The sequence below is a fragment of the Stenella coeruleoalba genome (genome assembly GCF_951394435.1).
Source record: "Stenella coeruleoalba genome assembly, chromosome: 11".
Lineage (NCBI taxonomy): Eukaryota > Metazoa > Chordata > Mammalia > Artiodactyla > Delphinidae > Stenella > Stenella coeruleoalba.
In genome coordinates, this window is record NC_137157.1 from 35,891,278 (window position 1) to 35,908,512 (window position 17,235).

At 39.0% G+C, this 17,235-nt stretch overlaps 2 protein-coding genes across 4 annotated transcripts in view; one reads left to right on the forward strand and one right to left on the reverse strand.

Annotated features, from left to right (window-relative positions):
• The window catches only part of TMTC2 (transmembrane O-mannosyltransferase targeting cadherins 2), an 859,721-nt gene that overhangs the window by 396,042 nt on the left and 446,444 nt on the right, over positions 1-17,235 (reverse strand). The gene's annotated exons all lie outside the window — the stretch shown is intronic.
• FAM50A (family with sequence similarity 50 member A) lies at positions 14,202-15,575 on the forward strand. Its single transcript, XM_079937463.1, has one exon. It carries the CDS (start codon positions 14,259-14,261, stop codon positions 15,249-15,251), a length of 993 nt encoding a protein of 330 aa, XP_079793589.1. The 5' UTR covers positions 14,202-14,258; the 3' UTR covers positions 15,252-15,575.

Below are 17,235 nucleotides of genomic sequence, written 5' to 3' on the forward strand. Positions count from 1 at the left end.
AAGAAAACCATTCTTGTTATTTTGGTGCAACAAAATTATTTATTAAAATGAGTACTTATTAAGTTTGTCTATGGAAGCAAAATTTACCACCCCAAAAATGTGTCTCTTTGGCATGAGGATTAATTTAGGCTGATTATTTTTAAGAAGCAGAAAACTCAGGAATTTTTCTGTTAATTCCCTCTTAACTGCTTAAAAGAATTGAGGTGAAAGGCCTGTTCCCAGAATAGAGCTATCACCAGAGTTAGCTGCCAAGAATATGGGGCTAGGTGTGGTGGCGGGCACTAAACAACAGAGTCTACTCTGTGTCCCACTGTCTCTGCATGGCCCAGCATACATTTGTTTACCAAACATTTGCTTTATTACCTCCATGTGAATTTTCTTCTTCCCTTTTGAAGTCCCAAGCCACTACCCACAACATCCTCCTTTGCCTTTACCTGAAGGTGGTAATTAAGGTGAGGTTTTCAGACATTTTGGCAAGTTACTCAGTCTTCCCGGGGTCTCTCCCATGTATACACGTAATTAAACTTTAAAAATTTTCTCCTGTTAATCTCTCTCATGTCAATTTAATTCTTAGATCAGCCAGAAGGACCTAACAAAGCAGAGGAAAATGTCTTCCTTGCAAACAGTTGGTGTAGTCGGCAGGATTCAGCTTTTCTCCGAGGCTGCTACAGCCAAGAGGAGATCCTGAGACAAATGACAGCAGAAAGTAAGAATTCTTACCGTGTCAGTCTCCCTGATCTCTGCCTGCAGGTCCTGTTGGAAAGGAGAATGCCTGCTAAGACTTTTTCCTTCTTCTAAAATTAGATTAGCAGGAGAAAATATTTGTGGAACTGGTTCCTTGGACTTAGCAACTCTGGTAAATTTCAGAGTAATTTATGGCTTAATTGATCATTTCCCTCCTGGAGATGGTCACTGTTTTTCTTTGTCTCTGTTGTGTTTTTTGTCTTGTTCTATATCCTGAGAGTTTGACTTTTATGACAAGTGAGAATATACTTTCTGGTCTCTGCCATCTGGAAGGTGCACATACGTGCATTTGGTGGTCAATTGAATAGACTGGGATCTAAGCAGCTGTAGCCAGTTGATCAGAAGTAGGTAACAAAGCGACTGGCATCTGTCTACCCATGCCAGCTCTCAGGGAGTTTGTCATAAGGGGTCCCAGTCTATAAGGGATCTTTGTCATCTCAACCTTTGTTGCTTTGTGAGTACGCTTGTGCAACTTTGTTATTCTTGGGAGTGGACTTTCTGGACCATCTGAGGGCTGCATCTTTTTGCACTCTCCTTTGGGTATGCTTCTTGTGACAATGATTAAGCCATAAAAAAGCTTCTCATTTGAGTCACTATTAAGAGTCTACTCATCAATGGCCAATGAGTCCCTTAAATTGGAAAAACTTCTAAATTGGTAAATTTTTCAGAGAGCTCTCATTACAAACAGCTGATTTTCTTGCTACCTAGGAAAAGATCAAATTAAAAGGTGGATGTAAAGAAATAGAATAGCTAGTCTTAAGAACTCTCTTGATTAAAAAAGAAAACAGTTCAGGAAATCTCATCAAATTTGCCTCTCAGCTTCTCCTCATGGGCCTTACAGGTGCTAATTAGGTTAATTAACAAAAGAATGGGAAGAGGCCAAGGGGAAACCAAGGGACTCTTCCCAACAAGTCGAAAATTTTTGAAGGGTTATTAAGAAATAAGGTAAATAAAGTAGATATCAGAAAGGGAAGAATCATGGGACTCACCCCAGCAGGGTAAAAATTTTTAGATGGTTATTAAGAAATGGGATGAATAAAACAGACATTGATGGGGTTAAAACAAAAGTTTTAATACAGCACTATTGAAGGTTGGGTGGGTCAAAGGGACACCTTGCTGGTTGTCTAACACTAATGGGTCCCAAACAAAGGCACTCTATTTACCCCAGTTTGGAGAAACTTAAAAATGCAGAAGGCAAAATTTACAATGAGAAACCTAACCAGCAATGGCTTGGGGCAGCAGTTAGGCTGACTAATCTAACTAAAGATTGACAAAAGAGCCTGGGTCCCTAGGTTTGACCCCTCACTGGGGACCTAAGGCCTTTTACAAAAATGTAGGTAAAAGGGCCTGGAGGTAGAAAGGAGAAGTTTCCAGGATTCCTTGATGCAGTAACCCCATGAGCTTTGGTACCAAAATCTATTGGTGGGGCCTGGCTACAATTAGGGTTGGTAAGATTATAAAGGTTGGAATATTTAAGCGGGTGTTATGTGAGGAGGTTATGTCAACATTGCCTTCATGCTTTATGGGAATGGATGTTCTGTCTGGCCAGTAACACTTCCCCTATCTAGTGTTGTAAGACCAAGACTTGTTGATGGGGTCCTAGTGAAGGCAATGGTTAAAAGTATAAGAGTCGATGGAAGTGAGGTGAAATTATTTGAATGGGCTTTATGTAATGTGGTTGCCTATTTTTTGCATGATTGTATTATCAGGATGGGTGTCATGTCTCACTGGGGAACATTTCCCCTCCCTGGTATTATAAAACAGAGTATGTAAATCTGCCCCTTCAATCTTTGTTAGTTAAACAAATGCTCAAGGGAACCAGTGGGATGGCCTGAGCTCACATAGTGTAAGGTAGAAGCTTGGGGCCAATGTTCAAGGGTTAACGGAAGCAACTACCTCCATCTGGCAAACCTATACAAAATCAGAAATGTAAACACAGCCCACAATCTCCTAAGACTGAGCCCAGTTAACTCAAGCAGTAGAACCTAAAGCCAAAGAAAAAAAGAGGGGGAAAGAGACCTTTTAAAAGCACAAACTAGTGAAAGGCTCCCTCACTCAAAATCTAATTCAAGATTAGACGTCAAGGACAAATACAAATGATACAAGTTTTTTCCACCAATAGTAAAAAGCCTTAGCTATCTGAATAGATAAACTTAACTTATTCCAACTGTTATTTATAAACTAGTGAATTTTGTACTATCGTACCTAAGGTTTTTTTTATATATTTTATATATTAAATGAAAGCTATAAGATCTGTTTGCATCTGTCTATATGTTTTTATGTGTCTATTGTAGATGCACAATAGTTTTTTTATCCCACAGATGGTATCACTAAAATTAATTTATAAAAGAGCTCTATTTATTAAGCTTAAAAGTAAGCACTTATGAATTAAACATTTCTAAATCTCAGAAGTATAATAGAAACTAAGCCAACTGTTTTTCAAGTTCACGTGATCTAGAATTAAACTTCAGTAAATTAAAACAAGTTTAAGGTTTTGGTTTAATTAAAATAGAGATGTCTTTAGAGTTAAAAGCATTAAGTACAATTCTTTTATTCTACCTAGGTCTACTAAAAGTCAAATAAGCTCATATTATCTGTTACAAAACGTGTCAGGAAAAAGAAAAACAGCTTAAGATGATAGTTGACTTTGACACATCAAATTTTAATAGGTAATCTAAACATAATTGTAAAGAACTGTAACACCGAAGAGCTAAATCGGACTCCATGTTGGATCTTTTTCTTTGACTTTAACCTTTGCTTTTTGTTGCTTTTGTTATTATGATCATACATAACGGCCTGCCTCGGGGAGCCCTTCCCCTCTGCAGTTCAGCTCACCGGGAGACAATCTGATCCTGCTCACCTGTGGATGGCTGCAAGAAAGAAGAAACTAACACATCCCCTCACCCACCGAGGCTGGTCATTCCAGGAGATGCAAGACTGATGGCCCTTTTACTTTACTTCCTCACCACCTCTCCCTCTCTGATTCTATACAAGAAACTGGCATCCAGACATTGCTAAGATGGTTTTTCAGAGACACTAGTCTGCCATCTTCTCAGTCTGCAGGCTTTCTGAATAAAATCCCATTCCTTGCCTCAATACCTCGGCACCTGATTCATTGGCCTGTCATGTGACAAGCAGAGCAAGCTTAGACTCCGTAACAGAACAAGTAAAATTAAATAGATTTAAGCAGGATAAAATGTTTTGAGGTGAACATTTTAATAATAATTATGTGTTACGGTATGTGTGCATGTAAAAATAACTTCCAAAATCTTTTTGGTTACTAGAAACCTTAAAGTTTTGCTAAGTTAAATATTAAGTCAACCTCATTGAATATCTAGATCATTTCCAAATAAGATTAAATAATGAAACATTGGTTATTGTATATAGGTTTAACTACTGTTTGCTTCTTTTTACAGAGGAATTAAAATATTTGGGTCTATTACTAAGCATGTCTTATGATGCACTGAGAAACTTTTTATGAGAAAGCACATATTTCTAAGAAGTACTGGATTGGCCAAAAAGTTCATTCGGTTTTAAGTAAAAATAAGACATTTTTCACTTTCACCAAGAATTTTATTGAGCAATGTTATACACTAACCGAACGAAATTTTTGGCCAACCCAATTTACAAGTATGCCAATCCACAGAATGCTAATTTAAAAGACAGTTCATAGGGCTTCCCTGGTGGCACAGTGGTTAAGAATCCACCTACCAATGCAGGGGACACGGGTTCGAGCCCTGGGCCAGGAAGATCTCACATGCCGCGGAGCAACTAAGCCTGTGCACCGCAACTACTGAGCCTATGCTCTAGAGCCCGCGAGCCACAACTACTGAAGCCCACGTGCCTAGAGCCAGTGCTCCACAACAAGAGAAGACCACAATGAGAAGCCTGCGCACCGCAATGAAGAGTAGCCCACGCTCCCACAACTAGAGAAAGCCTGCACGCAGCAACAAAGAACCAACGCAGCCAAAATAAATAAATAAATAAATACATTTATAAGAAAAAAAAGAAGACAGTTCGCAATTGTTTACCTCTTACTTTTCACTAGAAATTAAAAGTTTCTAAGGGTTAAGAAATCTAATTAATATGTGATTAAATCTACTAGAAATAAGGAAAGCATACCTGTATGTAAAGCACGTACATGTATATTGTGATAAGAAAAATACGAGGAATAACCTTCTTACATTATATTGTAAGAACATTTCTAATGTTCTAGAAATTATATGAAATTCCTAAAATTCTGCTAATGTAACAGTAAAATGTTATCAGTCATAATTCTACTTATCTTCAAATTCTATGTGTTGCAGAAATAACTAAATTTACCTGTCAATTGCATTATAATGAATCAGATCTTTACTATGCTTTTGGCATTTATAGACAATTCTTTTTTTACTCTGACACTTTTGCAAAAATGTTTCATCTTCAAGAAGATTCATAGAAAGGATTTTTGACAAATATAGGTTTCTGAAAACTTTCATTTTATACCACTGAACTTGGAAAGAAAATACAGAACTCTAATGGAAAACTGATGGCTTCATAAAACTGTTAAAAACAGATCAAGAACAACAAGACCTACTTACAAGGGAGTCAATGAACTAATGAATATGATTACAATTTTCATGACTTCTTGTCTGAAATATTACTGCTGTTTAATCTTTGTTTTCCATATATAAAGAAACCTTTCACCTTATGCTATGACTTGCAGAAATTTGGCAAATTATACTTTTATAAACAGAACTGAAACATTTATCTTTCCTCCCTACCTGATCCCTCTAGAATTTGGCAACTTTTAATATTCTTATTTTCATGATGATATACTTTTTTACATAAATTCACTAAGAATCTGTTCTGCTTGTAACAGGACACAATTGGGAACACTGATTATATTACCAAAGATTTGACTGGAATGTCATAACTGAGAATGTGCCTTGAATCACATGTGACTAGACAGATTTAAGAAGCTAAGATTGACTTTATGAAGTCAAAAAGTCCCTTGGAAAAACTGCCTGGTACATTGTTTAGAGGGTGTAAGCAGACTTACCAGGTGATTAAAGAAGGTCACTTCCTGGAAGGTACAGGAACCATAGGAAATCTGGGGGACCTCAAGAAGAGAGGAGTTGTCCCAAATCCATAAGTATTACAGATGAGTCTGCTGCAAGTTATTGACTTGGATTCCTGGCCTCAGAGGCATTTAAAAGTTCAGTCTGGAGAGTCCTTATGAAAAGTTCCAGCAAAGCACTGTTAATGGAGTCTATATGCTCAATCACTATTCTTGCTGGAATTATGTAATCAGGCCAGGTTTATTAAAGCTAGACTTATTTTACAAACAGATTAGCCTCAATTTGGCTCTCCTTGGTAAAAATAAGTGTGATTTTAGAGAGGAAAAAAACAATGTGTTTCAGTAGAAACTACAATACACAATTGTGGATATTAAGTTCTAGTTCCATAAATCATCTTCATTTTTCTACCTGTAAACTGGACTTGGTCCTATTTCTAGTTTCCTCAAATATTTGGCTACAACTCTCCAAACTAGTGTTTCCAATATTTCACCCACATTTTACTTAGAATGATTGAAAGAAAAAGCTGTCCTTCTCCTGAAGCCCTGCAAACAAAAGCTGAACGATTTGATATAGACTTAAGAGAGACCACCACAACAGTCCATGTTTAGACAATATTTGAGCCTGTTGCTATGTAAGCCACTCAGAAAATTTACCCAAACACTCGATGACATCATCAGAGACACTTAAAATATAAAACAGGAAAATCTGTCAGATTGTCGCTGCTTGCCCTCACTCCAGCTGAAGATGCTTTGACCCTGACATCTAGAAATCTCATCTGGCAGCTCTCAGGATCCAGAGATTGGTTTTATAATTTGTTCCAATCATTAACCATTGTTTTTCTTTCACCCATAGAAATGCATCTTATTAAAATCCTGACTGCTTGCATATTATAGGCTTAACTCTGAGAGCCCACCTGCATCAGCACCTCTTGAAATGAATTTAACTGGACTGACCTATTGTCAGGACTAAGTGACTCAATAACACGGAACAATCTACCAACTCAGCTTCTGGACTGTGAAATTTCTTGGAGAAGTTTCAAAGGTGGGAGTGTAGGGGAGCATAATTTGCCACCCCAAAATGTGTCCTTTTGGCATTAAGATTAATTTAGGCTGATTATTTTTAAAAAATAGAAGACTCGTAAATGGTGGGATCAAGATGGCAGAGTAGGAAGACTCTTCACAGATACATCAAAACTACAACCATAAATAGAACAACTCGAAAAGCAACAACTCTAAAAGCAACTCTAAAAGTTAACACATTAACAAAATGAAGAATAAAAATCACATGTGTATCTCATTAGATGCAGAAAATGCATTTGACAAAATACAACATCCATTCATGAAAAAACTCTTAACAAAGTTGGTATAGAGGAAATATACCTCAACATAATAAAAGCCATTTATGACAAACCCACAAATAACTTCATACTCAATGATGAAAAGCTAAAAGCTTTTCCTCTAAGATCAGGAACAAGACAATGAGGCTCACTCTCACCACTTTTATTCAAAATAGTATTGGAAGTCCTAGCCACAGCAATCAGACAAGAGATAAAATAAATCCAAATTGGAAAGGAAGAAGTAAAATACTGTTTCCAGATGACATGATTATTATACATAGAAAATCCTAAAGATGTTACCAAAAAACTACAAGACCCCATCAATGAATTCAGTAAAGTTGCAGAATACAAAATTAATATATAGAAATGTGTTGCATTTCTATACAGTAATAATAAACTATCAGAAAGTTTAAAAATCCCATTTACAATCAAATCAAAAAGAATAAAATACCTAGGAATAAATTTAACCAAGGAGGTGAAAGACTTGTACTCTGAAAACATTAAGACATTGGTGAAAGAAATTGAAGACAACACAAATAAATAATTTTTTGTGCTGTGGATTGAAATTAATATTAAAATAGCCATACTATCCAAAGCAATCTAGAAATTCAATGCAATCCCTATCAAAATACTCATGGCATTTCTCACGGAACTAGAACAAATAATCCTAAAATTTTTATGGAACCACAAAAGACCCAAATAGCCAAATTAATCTTGAGAAAGAACAAACCAGGAGGCATTACACTCCCTGATTTCAAAGTATACTACAAAGCTATAGTAATCAAAAGAGTATGGTACTGGCATAAAAACAGACACATAGATCAATGGAACAGATTAGAGAGCTAGAGAGCCCAGAAATAAATCCATACACATGTGGTCAATTAATCTACAATAAAGAAGGTAGGAATAGGAAACGGGGAAAGACAGTCTCTTTAAAAAGTAGTGCTGTGACAACTGGACAGCTACATGTAAAAGAATGAAACTAGACCATTTTGTCACACCATGTACAAAAAAGAAACTCAAAATGGATAAACTGCTTAAACGTAAGATCTGAAACCATAAAACTCCTCGAAGAAAACATAGGCAGTATGCTCTTTGACACTGCTCTTAGCCTATTTTTTTCATATGTCTCCTCAGGCAAGGGCAACAAAACCAAAAATGAAAAAAAATGGGATATCTATACCAAACTAAAAAGCTTTTGCACAGTGAAGGAAACCATGAAGAAAATGAAAAGGGAACCTACTGAATGGCAGAAGATATTTGCATATGATATGCCTGATAAAGGGTTAGTTTCCAAAATATATGAAGAACTCATACAACTCAACATCAAAAAAACAATCCAATTAAAAAATGGGAAGAGGAATTTTTCCAAAGAAGACATACAGATGGCCAGCAGGCACATGAAAAGATGCTCATCTGTCACTAATCATCAGGGAAATGCAAATCAAAACCTCAGTGAGCTATCACCTCACACATTTCAGAATGGCTATCATCAACAAGACAAGAAATAACAAGTGTTGGTGAGGATGTGGGGAAAAGGGAACCCTCATGCACTGTTGGTGTGTTGGTGGAAAGTAAATTGATACAGCCACTATGGAAAACAGTATAAAGATTTCTAAAACAATTAGAAATAAAACTACCATAAGATCCAGCAATTCCACTCCTGGGTATTTATCCAGAGAAAATGAAAACACTAATTCAAAAAGATATATGCACCCCAATATTCATAGCAGCCTTATTTACAATAGCCAAGGTATGAAAGCAACCCATATGTCCATGGACAGATGAATGGATAATAATAATATATATTAATATTTAAATATATAAAATCTCTATACACCTCTCTCTCTCTCTCTCTCTCTCTCTCTCTCTCACACACACACACACACACACACACACACACACACACACACACACACACAATATGGAACACTACTCATACATAAAAAAAGTGAAATTTTGCAATTTGCAATAATATGGATGGACCTAGAGGGTATTATGCTAAGTGAAATAAGTCAGAGAAAGACAAATACTATATGTTTTCACTTATATGTGGAATCTAAAAAATAAAACAAATGAACAAATAAAACAGAAACAGACTCATAGGTATAGAGAATGAACAGTTGGCTGCCGAGGGGAAGTGGGTTGGGGGATGGGTAAAAGGGATTAAGAGGTACAAATTACTAGTTATAAAATAAATAATTCACAGGATGTAATGTACATCAAAGGGAATAGAGCCAGTAATATTATCTTTTTATGGAGTGTAATCTATAAAATTATCAAATCACTATGCTGTACATCGGAAACTAACATAAGTCAACTATACTTCAATTTTTAAAAATTAGATTAAAATAAATATTCAATAAATAAATAAATAACAATGACTCAGAAAGTTTTTCTTGTTACATCCTTCTTAACTGCCTCAAAGAATATAGATAAAGGGCCTGTTCCAGATAAGAGCTATCAGAGAGATATCTATAGAGAATATGACGCAGGTATGGTAGGGAAATTCAACATGGCCTAGGATCAAAGTCCACTCTACCGTATTGCCTCTGCAGGGCCCAACAAACATTTACCCAAAATTTGCTGTTCCATCTCAGTGTGATCTGCCTTCCTCCCCTCTGAAGTCCCAAACCCCTTCCCCCAACATCCTCTTTAGTCTTTAACTGAAGACGGTATTTAAGGTGAGGGTTTTGGCCATTTTCAGGGGTTACTCAGTTTTCCTGGGTCTCTCCCACGTATACATATTGTTAATTTTTTTTTCTCCTGTTAATCTGTCTCATGTAAATTTAATTCTTAGACCAGCCAGAAGAACTTAAAAGGGAAGAAAAAAATGTTGTCCTCATCAACACTTCCATTTATACACAGTAGAAGTCTAACGAGTGCTCAATAAAATAGCCTCTCTGATGGAAACTACTGATTTCTCCTAGTATCAACTCTTTTTAAGTATTTTAGGCTATGAATCTTAATATCTGATGTATAAATTAATTACCTGGTCTTATTTAAAACTGATATTTTTGCCCCAATCCTAGAAGTTTTATTTCAGTAAATATGTGAGTTCAGAAACCCCTGAATCTGCATTTGGTCAGATGAGTTGAACAGAGACGGCTCAGAAACTGAACTTGAGAAACGCCCTCGGCTACTCCTTATTGGCTTACAGCCTACTATGAGACACACAGGGTTATGAAATGAATTGTTTCCCTCCCCTCCAAATTTGTATGTTGAGGTCCTAACTCTCAGTGTGGCTGTCTTTGGAAATGGCGCCTCTAAGGAAGCAATTAAGGTTAAATGAGGTCATACGTGTAGGGTCCTGCTCTGATAGGATTAATGTCTTTATAAGAAGAGACACCAGGAAATATACTCTCCACACGTGCACCTAGGAAAGGCCATTTTGGAATATGGCAAAAAGGAGGTTGTCTGTAAGCTAGGAAGAAAGTCCTCACCAGAAACGGAATGAGCTGGAAGGAACCCAGATCTTGGTCTTCTAGCCTCCAGAACGGTGAGAAAATACATTTCTTTTTTTGAAGCCACTGTCACCTACAAATTGGCACTTGCCATCTACCTCTACAAGGATCAAATTATGAGCCACTGCAGCTACTGACCAACACCCCCTGAAAGGAGTTCAGGGTGGAGATCGGGAATGAGGCACTCTGTGCTCTGGGAAAAACTAGCAGAACAGGTCTTTCAGATAGATATTTTCAGAAGAAGATTTTATGAGCCCAATTCTTGCATCTCCTCATATCTAGAAAAGCACTAAAATCCTTCATGGTGATATCTGCTCCTTGTGACTAGCAATAACCTTCATGAGACTAGCAGAAAACGTCTGCAAAACATATGTGCTTGATTGCATGTACTCCCCCTTCACCAAAATCACACATATATTGACCTTCCCCCCGCCCCCACCTCTTTGGAGCAGTTTCTCAGAGCTACCTAAAATAGTCTCCTGGGCTATAGTCTTCATTTTGCTCCAAATAAAACTTAACTCACAACTCGCACACTGCATTTTTTTTTCTGTTGACACCAACCAATTTGTGGTATTTTACTGTGGCAGTGCAAACAGACTAATACACACAGTTCTCATCAGAAGTTGTTTATTCTGGATCCCTGGAAACTTCTCCAGCCTCCTCCTCCTCGTTCCTCTCCTTAGACAACTAATCCCTTCAGACCAGTCTTACTATTTTTCAATGAACTCATTAACCTACCTGGCTCCCTAAATACTTTATTTCATCTAGGGTATGTCATACATGGAGTACAGTTTTCAACCCTTCAAATCTGCATAACAAAAAGACACAAAGCTATAGAAATACACAGAAAAAGTGGTAGAAACTAGTCAAGTAGCTGAATCATTCACTATCATTGTAGTCTACTTTTTCCTTCTTAAGACTTTCAAATTTGATTGAATTGGTAGTGAAATATTATATTCTTAGCCTGGGATCAATGCATAAATTCCAAAAACACTCAAATATTGTTTGTAAAATGTTGGGTATATAGAAATTTCTCTGGTGAAAGAATCTCAATGGGATCTACTGACAAGACTTCCCTTAAGGTATAAAAAGCTACCTACTTGAGGGCTTACCTGGTGGCACAGTGGTTGGGAGTCCGCCTGCTGATGCAGGGAGCACGGGTTCGGGCCCCGGTCTGGGAAGATCCCACATGCTGCGGAGCGGCTAGGCCCGTGAGTCATGGCCGCTGGGCCTGCGCGTCCGGAGCCTGTGCTCCGCAACGGGAGAGGCCACAACAGTGAGAGGCCCGGGTACCAGAAAAAAAAAAAAAAAAAAATCTACCTAACTGAATTACAGAATGTGCTTTTCCAGATGTTAGATATATGAATAAAAGTTTCCATTTTCAACTTAATCTGGTAAAACAGTCCCACGACGAAAGAAAAAAGTCACTCATAAAATGTTTAGAAGCTTAGGGCTTAACATAGAGAAGGAAAAAGAAGAATAAGTGTAATAGACTATTTCAAGTCCTGTAGCCTCCTTGGATCTTTCCTGAACTCTCCAATTCAAGTGTTGTCATCTGTTCCTCACATACTCTATTTTCTTCTGTTTGTGCTGCCCAACTGATGCTTATACTCCATATCCAGCTATTGCCAGTTTAGCTTTCATTAGCAGATATTCCTTCACCTTTGTAATACTTATAAGATGCAGGTTGGAAACCTTGCTGGAATCGTGAATAAAGTCAAAGCAATGTTTGAGAGAAAACCTGCACAATAGCTACAGAACAGGATTTCTTTTTTTAGTGCAAACACTACATTAAAAAGAAACAAGCCTGGAAAGGAGTCACTTCTGCTAAACCTCACCTAGACTTAGTATCTAACCCAAATGCAGTTTCAGCCTCTCCCAGGAATGGAATTTTAAACCAATCAGTGTGGCATTTGCTTGTCAGCACTAATGAGGTAATCTGCATGATAAGACTCCCTGCCCTTCCCTCTAAGGAAAGGTTACTCAGCCTGAAGCAATTCTTTTTTGATTGTTTTGTTTTTTGCTAATAACCTCCTTGTCCCACCTTATATCTAGAAAAGCCTTCCAATTTGCAAAACTCCTCGGAGCACCTGTTTACTAGGTGGGTTGCTGCCAGAATCATAAATCATTTGATAAAGCCAGTTGGATTTTCAAATTTACTCAGCTGAATTTTGTTTAACTAATACATGTTCTCTTTTCATTGGACTTAAAGGTACTGTTTATAAGCTGCAGTGTCTTATTCATGCAACAACCTATATTGCCATGGAAAGAAATGAGTGAAACAAGGGAATATTATCTATCAAATTTAAAGACAAGAAAAAGTGTCAAGAATAATAACATTTAAAAGCAACAATTACTTTCTATAACCAAAATGACAATGGTATTAGAGTACATGTCATGAATTTGACAATTTGAGACTATAATAAGGTAAGTTCAAATCAATTAGCTTCATAAAATCAACTTTTCTTGATAACTGAAAGAAAAGTAAAACATTTAAAGGGAGCAATATAGAAAAACAATTTTTAATGGGGAATATCAATCTTTAACAGGGAATATCATTTGACAAGCTGAAAGATATAATTTGAGAAAAAGAGTTTGAAAAAGTTTTAAGTTTGCCTTATGTAGTTCTGATTCTACTGTTTAGCAAACATTTATGGTGGATTTCCTGAAGTCAGTTTACAAAAACAAAAAAGAAAATTGGGGCTTTGAAATTCTTTTAGATTTGAAATTCTTTTAGAAATATTGTAACAAAAACAGAAGAGACTTTATCAAGACACTGAATGAATTAAAGCCAATTTCGATCTAAAATCCTAAATTGAGCTCATCCAATGTTGCCTCTTAAGGTTTGTAAAATTTTTCAAAAGTAATTTTAAAGCATTTTTTGCAATAGAAATTTGTTTAACACTATATGAGAATATATAGTCCTGATTAATAACAACTTAACACAAATAAAATCAACTATGCCATAGTAATCTTTTTTTTGAAGAAAATACAAAATAATCTTCACAGGTAATTAAACATGACATTTAAATTAGTTCATGATCTATAACTGACAACTCACAATAAAATAATCTTGGATTGGACCACATCTTAATTCTTGAGTTTTCAGTGTGTTTTTACTACAAGGGAGCTTTACTTAAAGTTTTATTAAAAAGGAAATGCTAACTATAAATTCAATATTTGATGTCATTTATATTACTTAGTTGTAATTGGAATGTGGGTAATTATGAATTTACAGCTGACCCTTGAACAATTTGGGGGTTAGGGATGCCGACCCTCTGAACAATCGAAAATCTCATATAACTTATTATCGTCAGCCCTTGGTATCCAGGGTTCCTCCTTATCTTCAGATTCAACCAACTTGGGTCATATTTACTATGGAAAAAAATCAGTGTATACATGGACCTATGCAGTTGAAACCCGTGTTGTTCAAGTGTCAACTGTATCTTCTGTTATCAAATTAGTTCTTCTTCCCCACAGATTAAATGTCCCTGAAGGGCAGTCACGTGCCAGGGGCGGGGCGCGGTGGCAGCGAGTCCCCCAGTAGCCGGTAGCCAGTAGCCAACGTCACGGCGCTGGGGTCAGTTGACTGCCCGCCTCCACAGCCGCTGCAGCCCGAGACTCGGCCGGACCGCTGTCGCTGTCGCTGCCGCCATGGCGCAGTACAAGGGTGCCGCAAGCGAGGCGGGCCGCGCCATGCACCTGATGAAGAAGCGGGAGAAGCAGCACGAGCAGATGGAGCAGATGAAGCAGAGGATCGCGGAGGAGAACATAATGAAATCCAACATTGACAAGAAGTTCTCTGTGCACTACGATGCCGTGGAGGCGGAGCTCAAGTCCAGCACCGTGGGTCTTGTGACCCTGAACGACATGAAAGCTAAGCAGGAGGCCCTGGTGAAGGAGCGGGAGAAGCAGCTGGCCAAGAAGGAGCAGTCGAAGGAGCTGCAGCTGAAGCTGGAGAAGCTGCGAGAGAAGGAGCGCCAGAAGGAGGCCAAGCGGAAGATCTCCAGCCTGTCCTTCACCCTGGAGGAAGAGGATGAGGCAGGCAACGAAGAGGAGCTGAAGAGGGAAGAGATCACAAAAAAGAGGAAACTGGGGAAGAACCCAGATGTGGACACGAGCTTCTTGCGTGACCGAGACCGGGAGGAGGAGGAGAATCGGCTCCGGGAGGAGCTACGGCAGGAGTGGGAAGCCAAGCAGGAGAAGATCAAGAGCGAGGAGATCGAGATCACCTTCAGTTACTGGGATGGCTCTGGGCACCGGCGTACAGTCAAGATGAAAAAGGGCAACACTATGCAGCAGTTCCTGGAGAAGGCCCTCGAGATCCTGCGCAAAGACTTCAGCGAGCTAAGGTCGGCAGGGGTGGATAAGCTCATGTACATCAAGGAGGACCTAATCATACCCCACCACCACAGCTTCTATGACTTCATCGTCACCAAGGCGCGAGGGAAGAGCGGGCCCCTCTTCAATTTCGACGTTCACGATGACGTGCGGTTGCTCAGCGACGCCACCGTGGAGAAGGACGAGTCGCACGCGGGCAAGGTGGTGCTGCGGAGCTGGTACGAGAAGAACAAGCACATCTTCCCCGCCAGCCGCTGGGAGCCCTACGACCCTGAGAAGAAGTGGGACAAGTACACGATCCGGTGATGTGGCAGCAGCGCGGCCCCAGCGCCTCCGGCTCCCTGCGGCCCCAGGATTCTGGGCTCCCGGCTCTCCGCTCCCGAGACGTGACGGGGCCTGCTCAGCCCCTGCCCCTGGCGCTATTGTTTACCGCCTTTCTCTTTTATGACAGAGATATACACGTCAGAGCTGGAGCATCTGTTGTGCGTTTTATTTTATTTTTATTTTTTTTTTATAAATTTATTTATTTTTGGCTGCATTGGGTCTTTGCTGCTGCACATGGGCTTTCTCTAGTTGCGGCAAGCAGGGGCTTCTCATTGTGGTGGCTTCTCTTGTTGTGGAGCACAGGCTCTAGGCGCATGGGCTTCAGTAGTTGTGGCACATGGGCTCAGTAGTTGTGGCTCACTGGCTGTACAGCGCAGGCTCAGTAGCTGTGGCGCAGGGGCTTAGTTACTCCGTGGCATGTGGGATCTTCCTGGATCAGGGCTCAAACCTGTGTCTCCTGCATTGCCAGGCGGAATCTTAACCACCGTGCCACCAGGGAAGCCCTGTGCGTTTTATTTTAAAGATTTTTTTTTGTTTATTGAGCTAAAATTCACATAACATAAAATTCACCGTTGTGACCATTTGAAAGTGTACCATCCAGGGGTATTTAGTACATTCATAGTGTTGTGAATCACCCCGAAAGGAGACCCCACGTCCATTAGCAGCTGCCCCCCAGCCCCTCGCACCCCCTAGTTTACTTTGTCTGTATGGATTTGCCTGTTCTGGAAGTTTCACATAAATGGAATTATACAATAAAAAAAAAAAAAATGTCCCTGAAGGACATCTTGAAAGAAGAACAATGAGAAAGATGACACAGGACTGATTTAAATGAAAGCTAGATAACAGCAGCCCCTTGGAAACAATTCAAATAACTTGGTCTGGGAATAACTTGGATTCTCACATAAAGTATAAAATTGAGAGAGGCGGTATGACTAGGAAGCAGCTATCTGGCAGCCCTAACATTTCATACACTTTCAAAATGAAGAAACCACCAAGTTTCTTCTTCCATTTGAGAAATCACAGTGTTCTGGGCTATCAGTTGGGCCCAGAATAAACTCTCAAAAAGACTGAGGTTGACTTCCATTTTCAGCAATATGTCAGACTAGTCCTAAGAAATCTTCTGGTACACAATACCTAAGAAGAGTGCACATGTGGTGACCTAGACGGGTGGGATGGGGCGGTGGGGAGGGAGGTGTCAGAGGGAGGGGATATATGTATACATATAGCTGATTCACTTTGTTGTACAGCAGAAACTAACACAACATTGTAAAGCAACTATACCCCAATTTAAAAAGCAAACAAACCAAAAACACTTAAAAATATTCACTGATGAGCTGGCAGAAAAATAAGGGCAATTCTTTGCAGCCAGAATTGTCAACAAAGTACAAACACATAAAGCCCTGAAGCACTAGAAATGGCATTCCCAAGGATTTGATTTTAACTGACCATAAGCCTGACTTCAGGCGAGCATAAAAAAAAAGTTTAGGTCCCCTGAAAGTTGGGAAGTCAGAATGGAGACCTCCACCTAATGCTGGACACCAGAAAAGCATTCAACTTTGCTGGATGTGACAGAAACAGTATTATATGTTGATCATAATCCTTTCTCTTCCTGGGCACAGAGGAAGGCCCATTTTCCACCCTCCCCTGCAGTTTTTTGGGGACTGTGTGACAGCATTCTGGCCAGTAGGATGCGGGTGGAAATGATGTTCTCTATATCCAGACCTGGCCCTCTAGAGGTAATGTATTCCACACAGTACAGTTTAAAAATGTGAGAGGACAGCCCACTCCACATCAGACTTGGCATGAGGAAAATAAACCTTCATTCTCTTAAAGCCACTGAAATTCGGGGGTTTACTTTCAACTACATTTAGTCTAATAATTTTGATTATTAAAATAATTGAACTAGGGAAAAAAAAAAACTTGCTCCACAGAGAGAAATAATTGGAATACCTGCCCTCAATAGGAT

Excerpts from the sequence above, each read along its gene's own strand:
- FAM50A (XM_079937463.1), top strand. The coding sequence starts at position 14,259 with ATGGCGCAGTACAAGGGTGCCGCAAGCGAGGCGGGCCGCGCCATGCAC.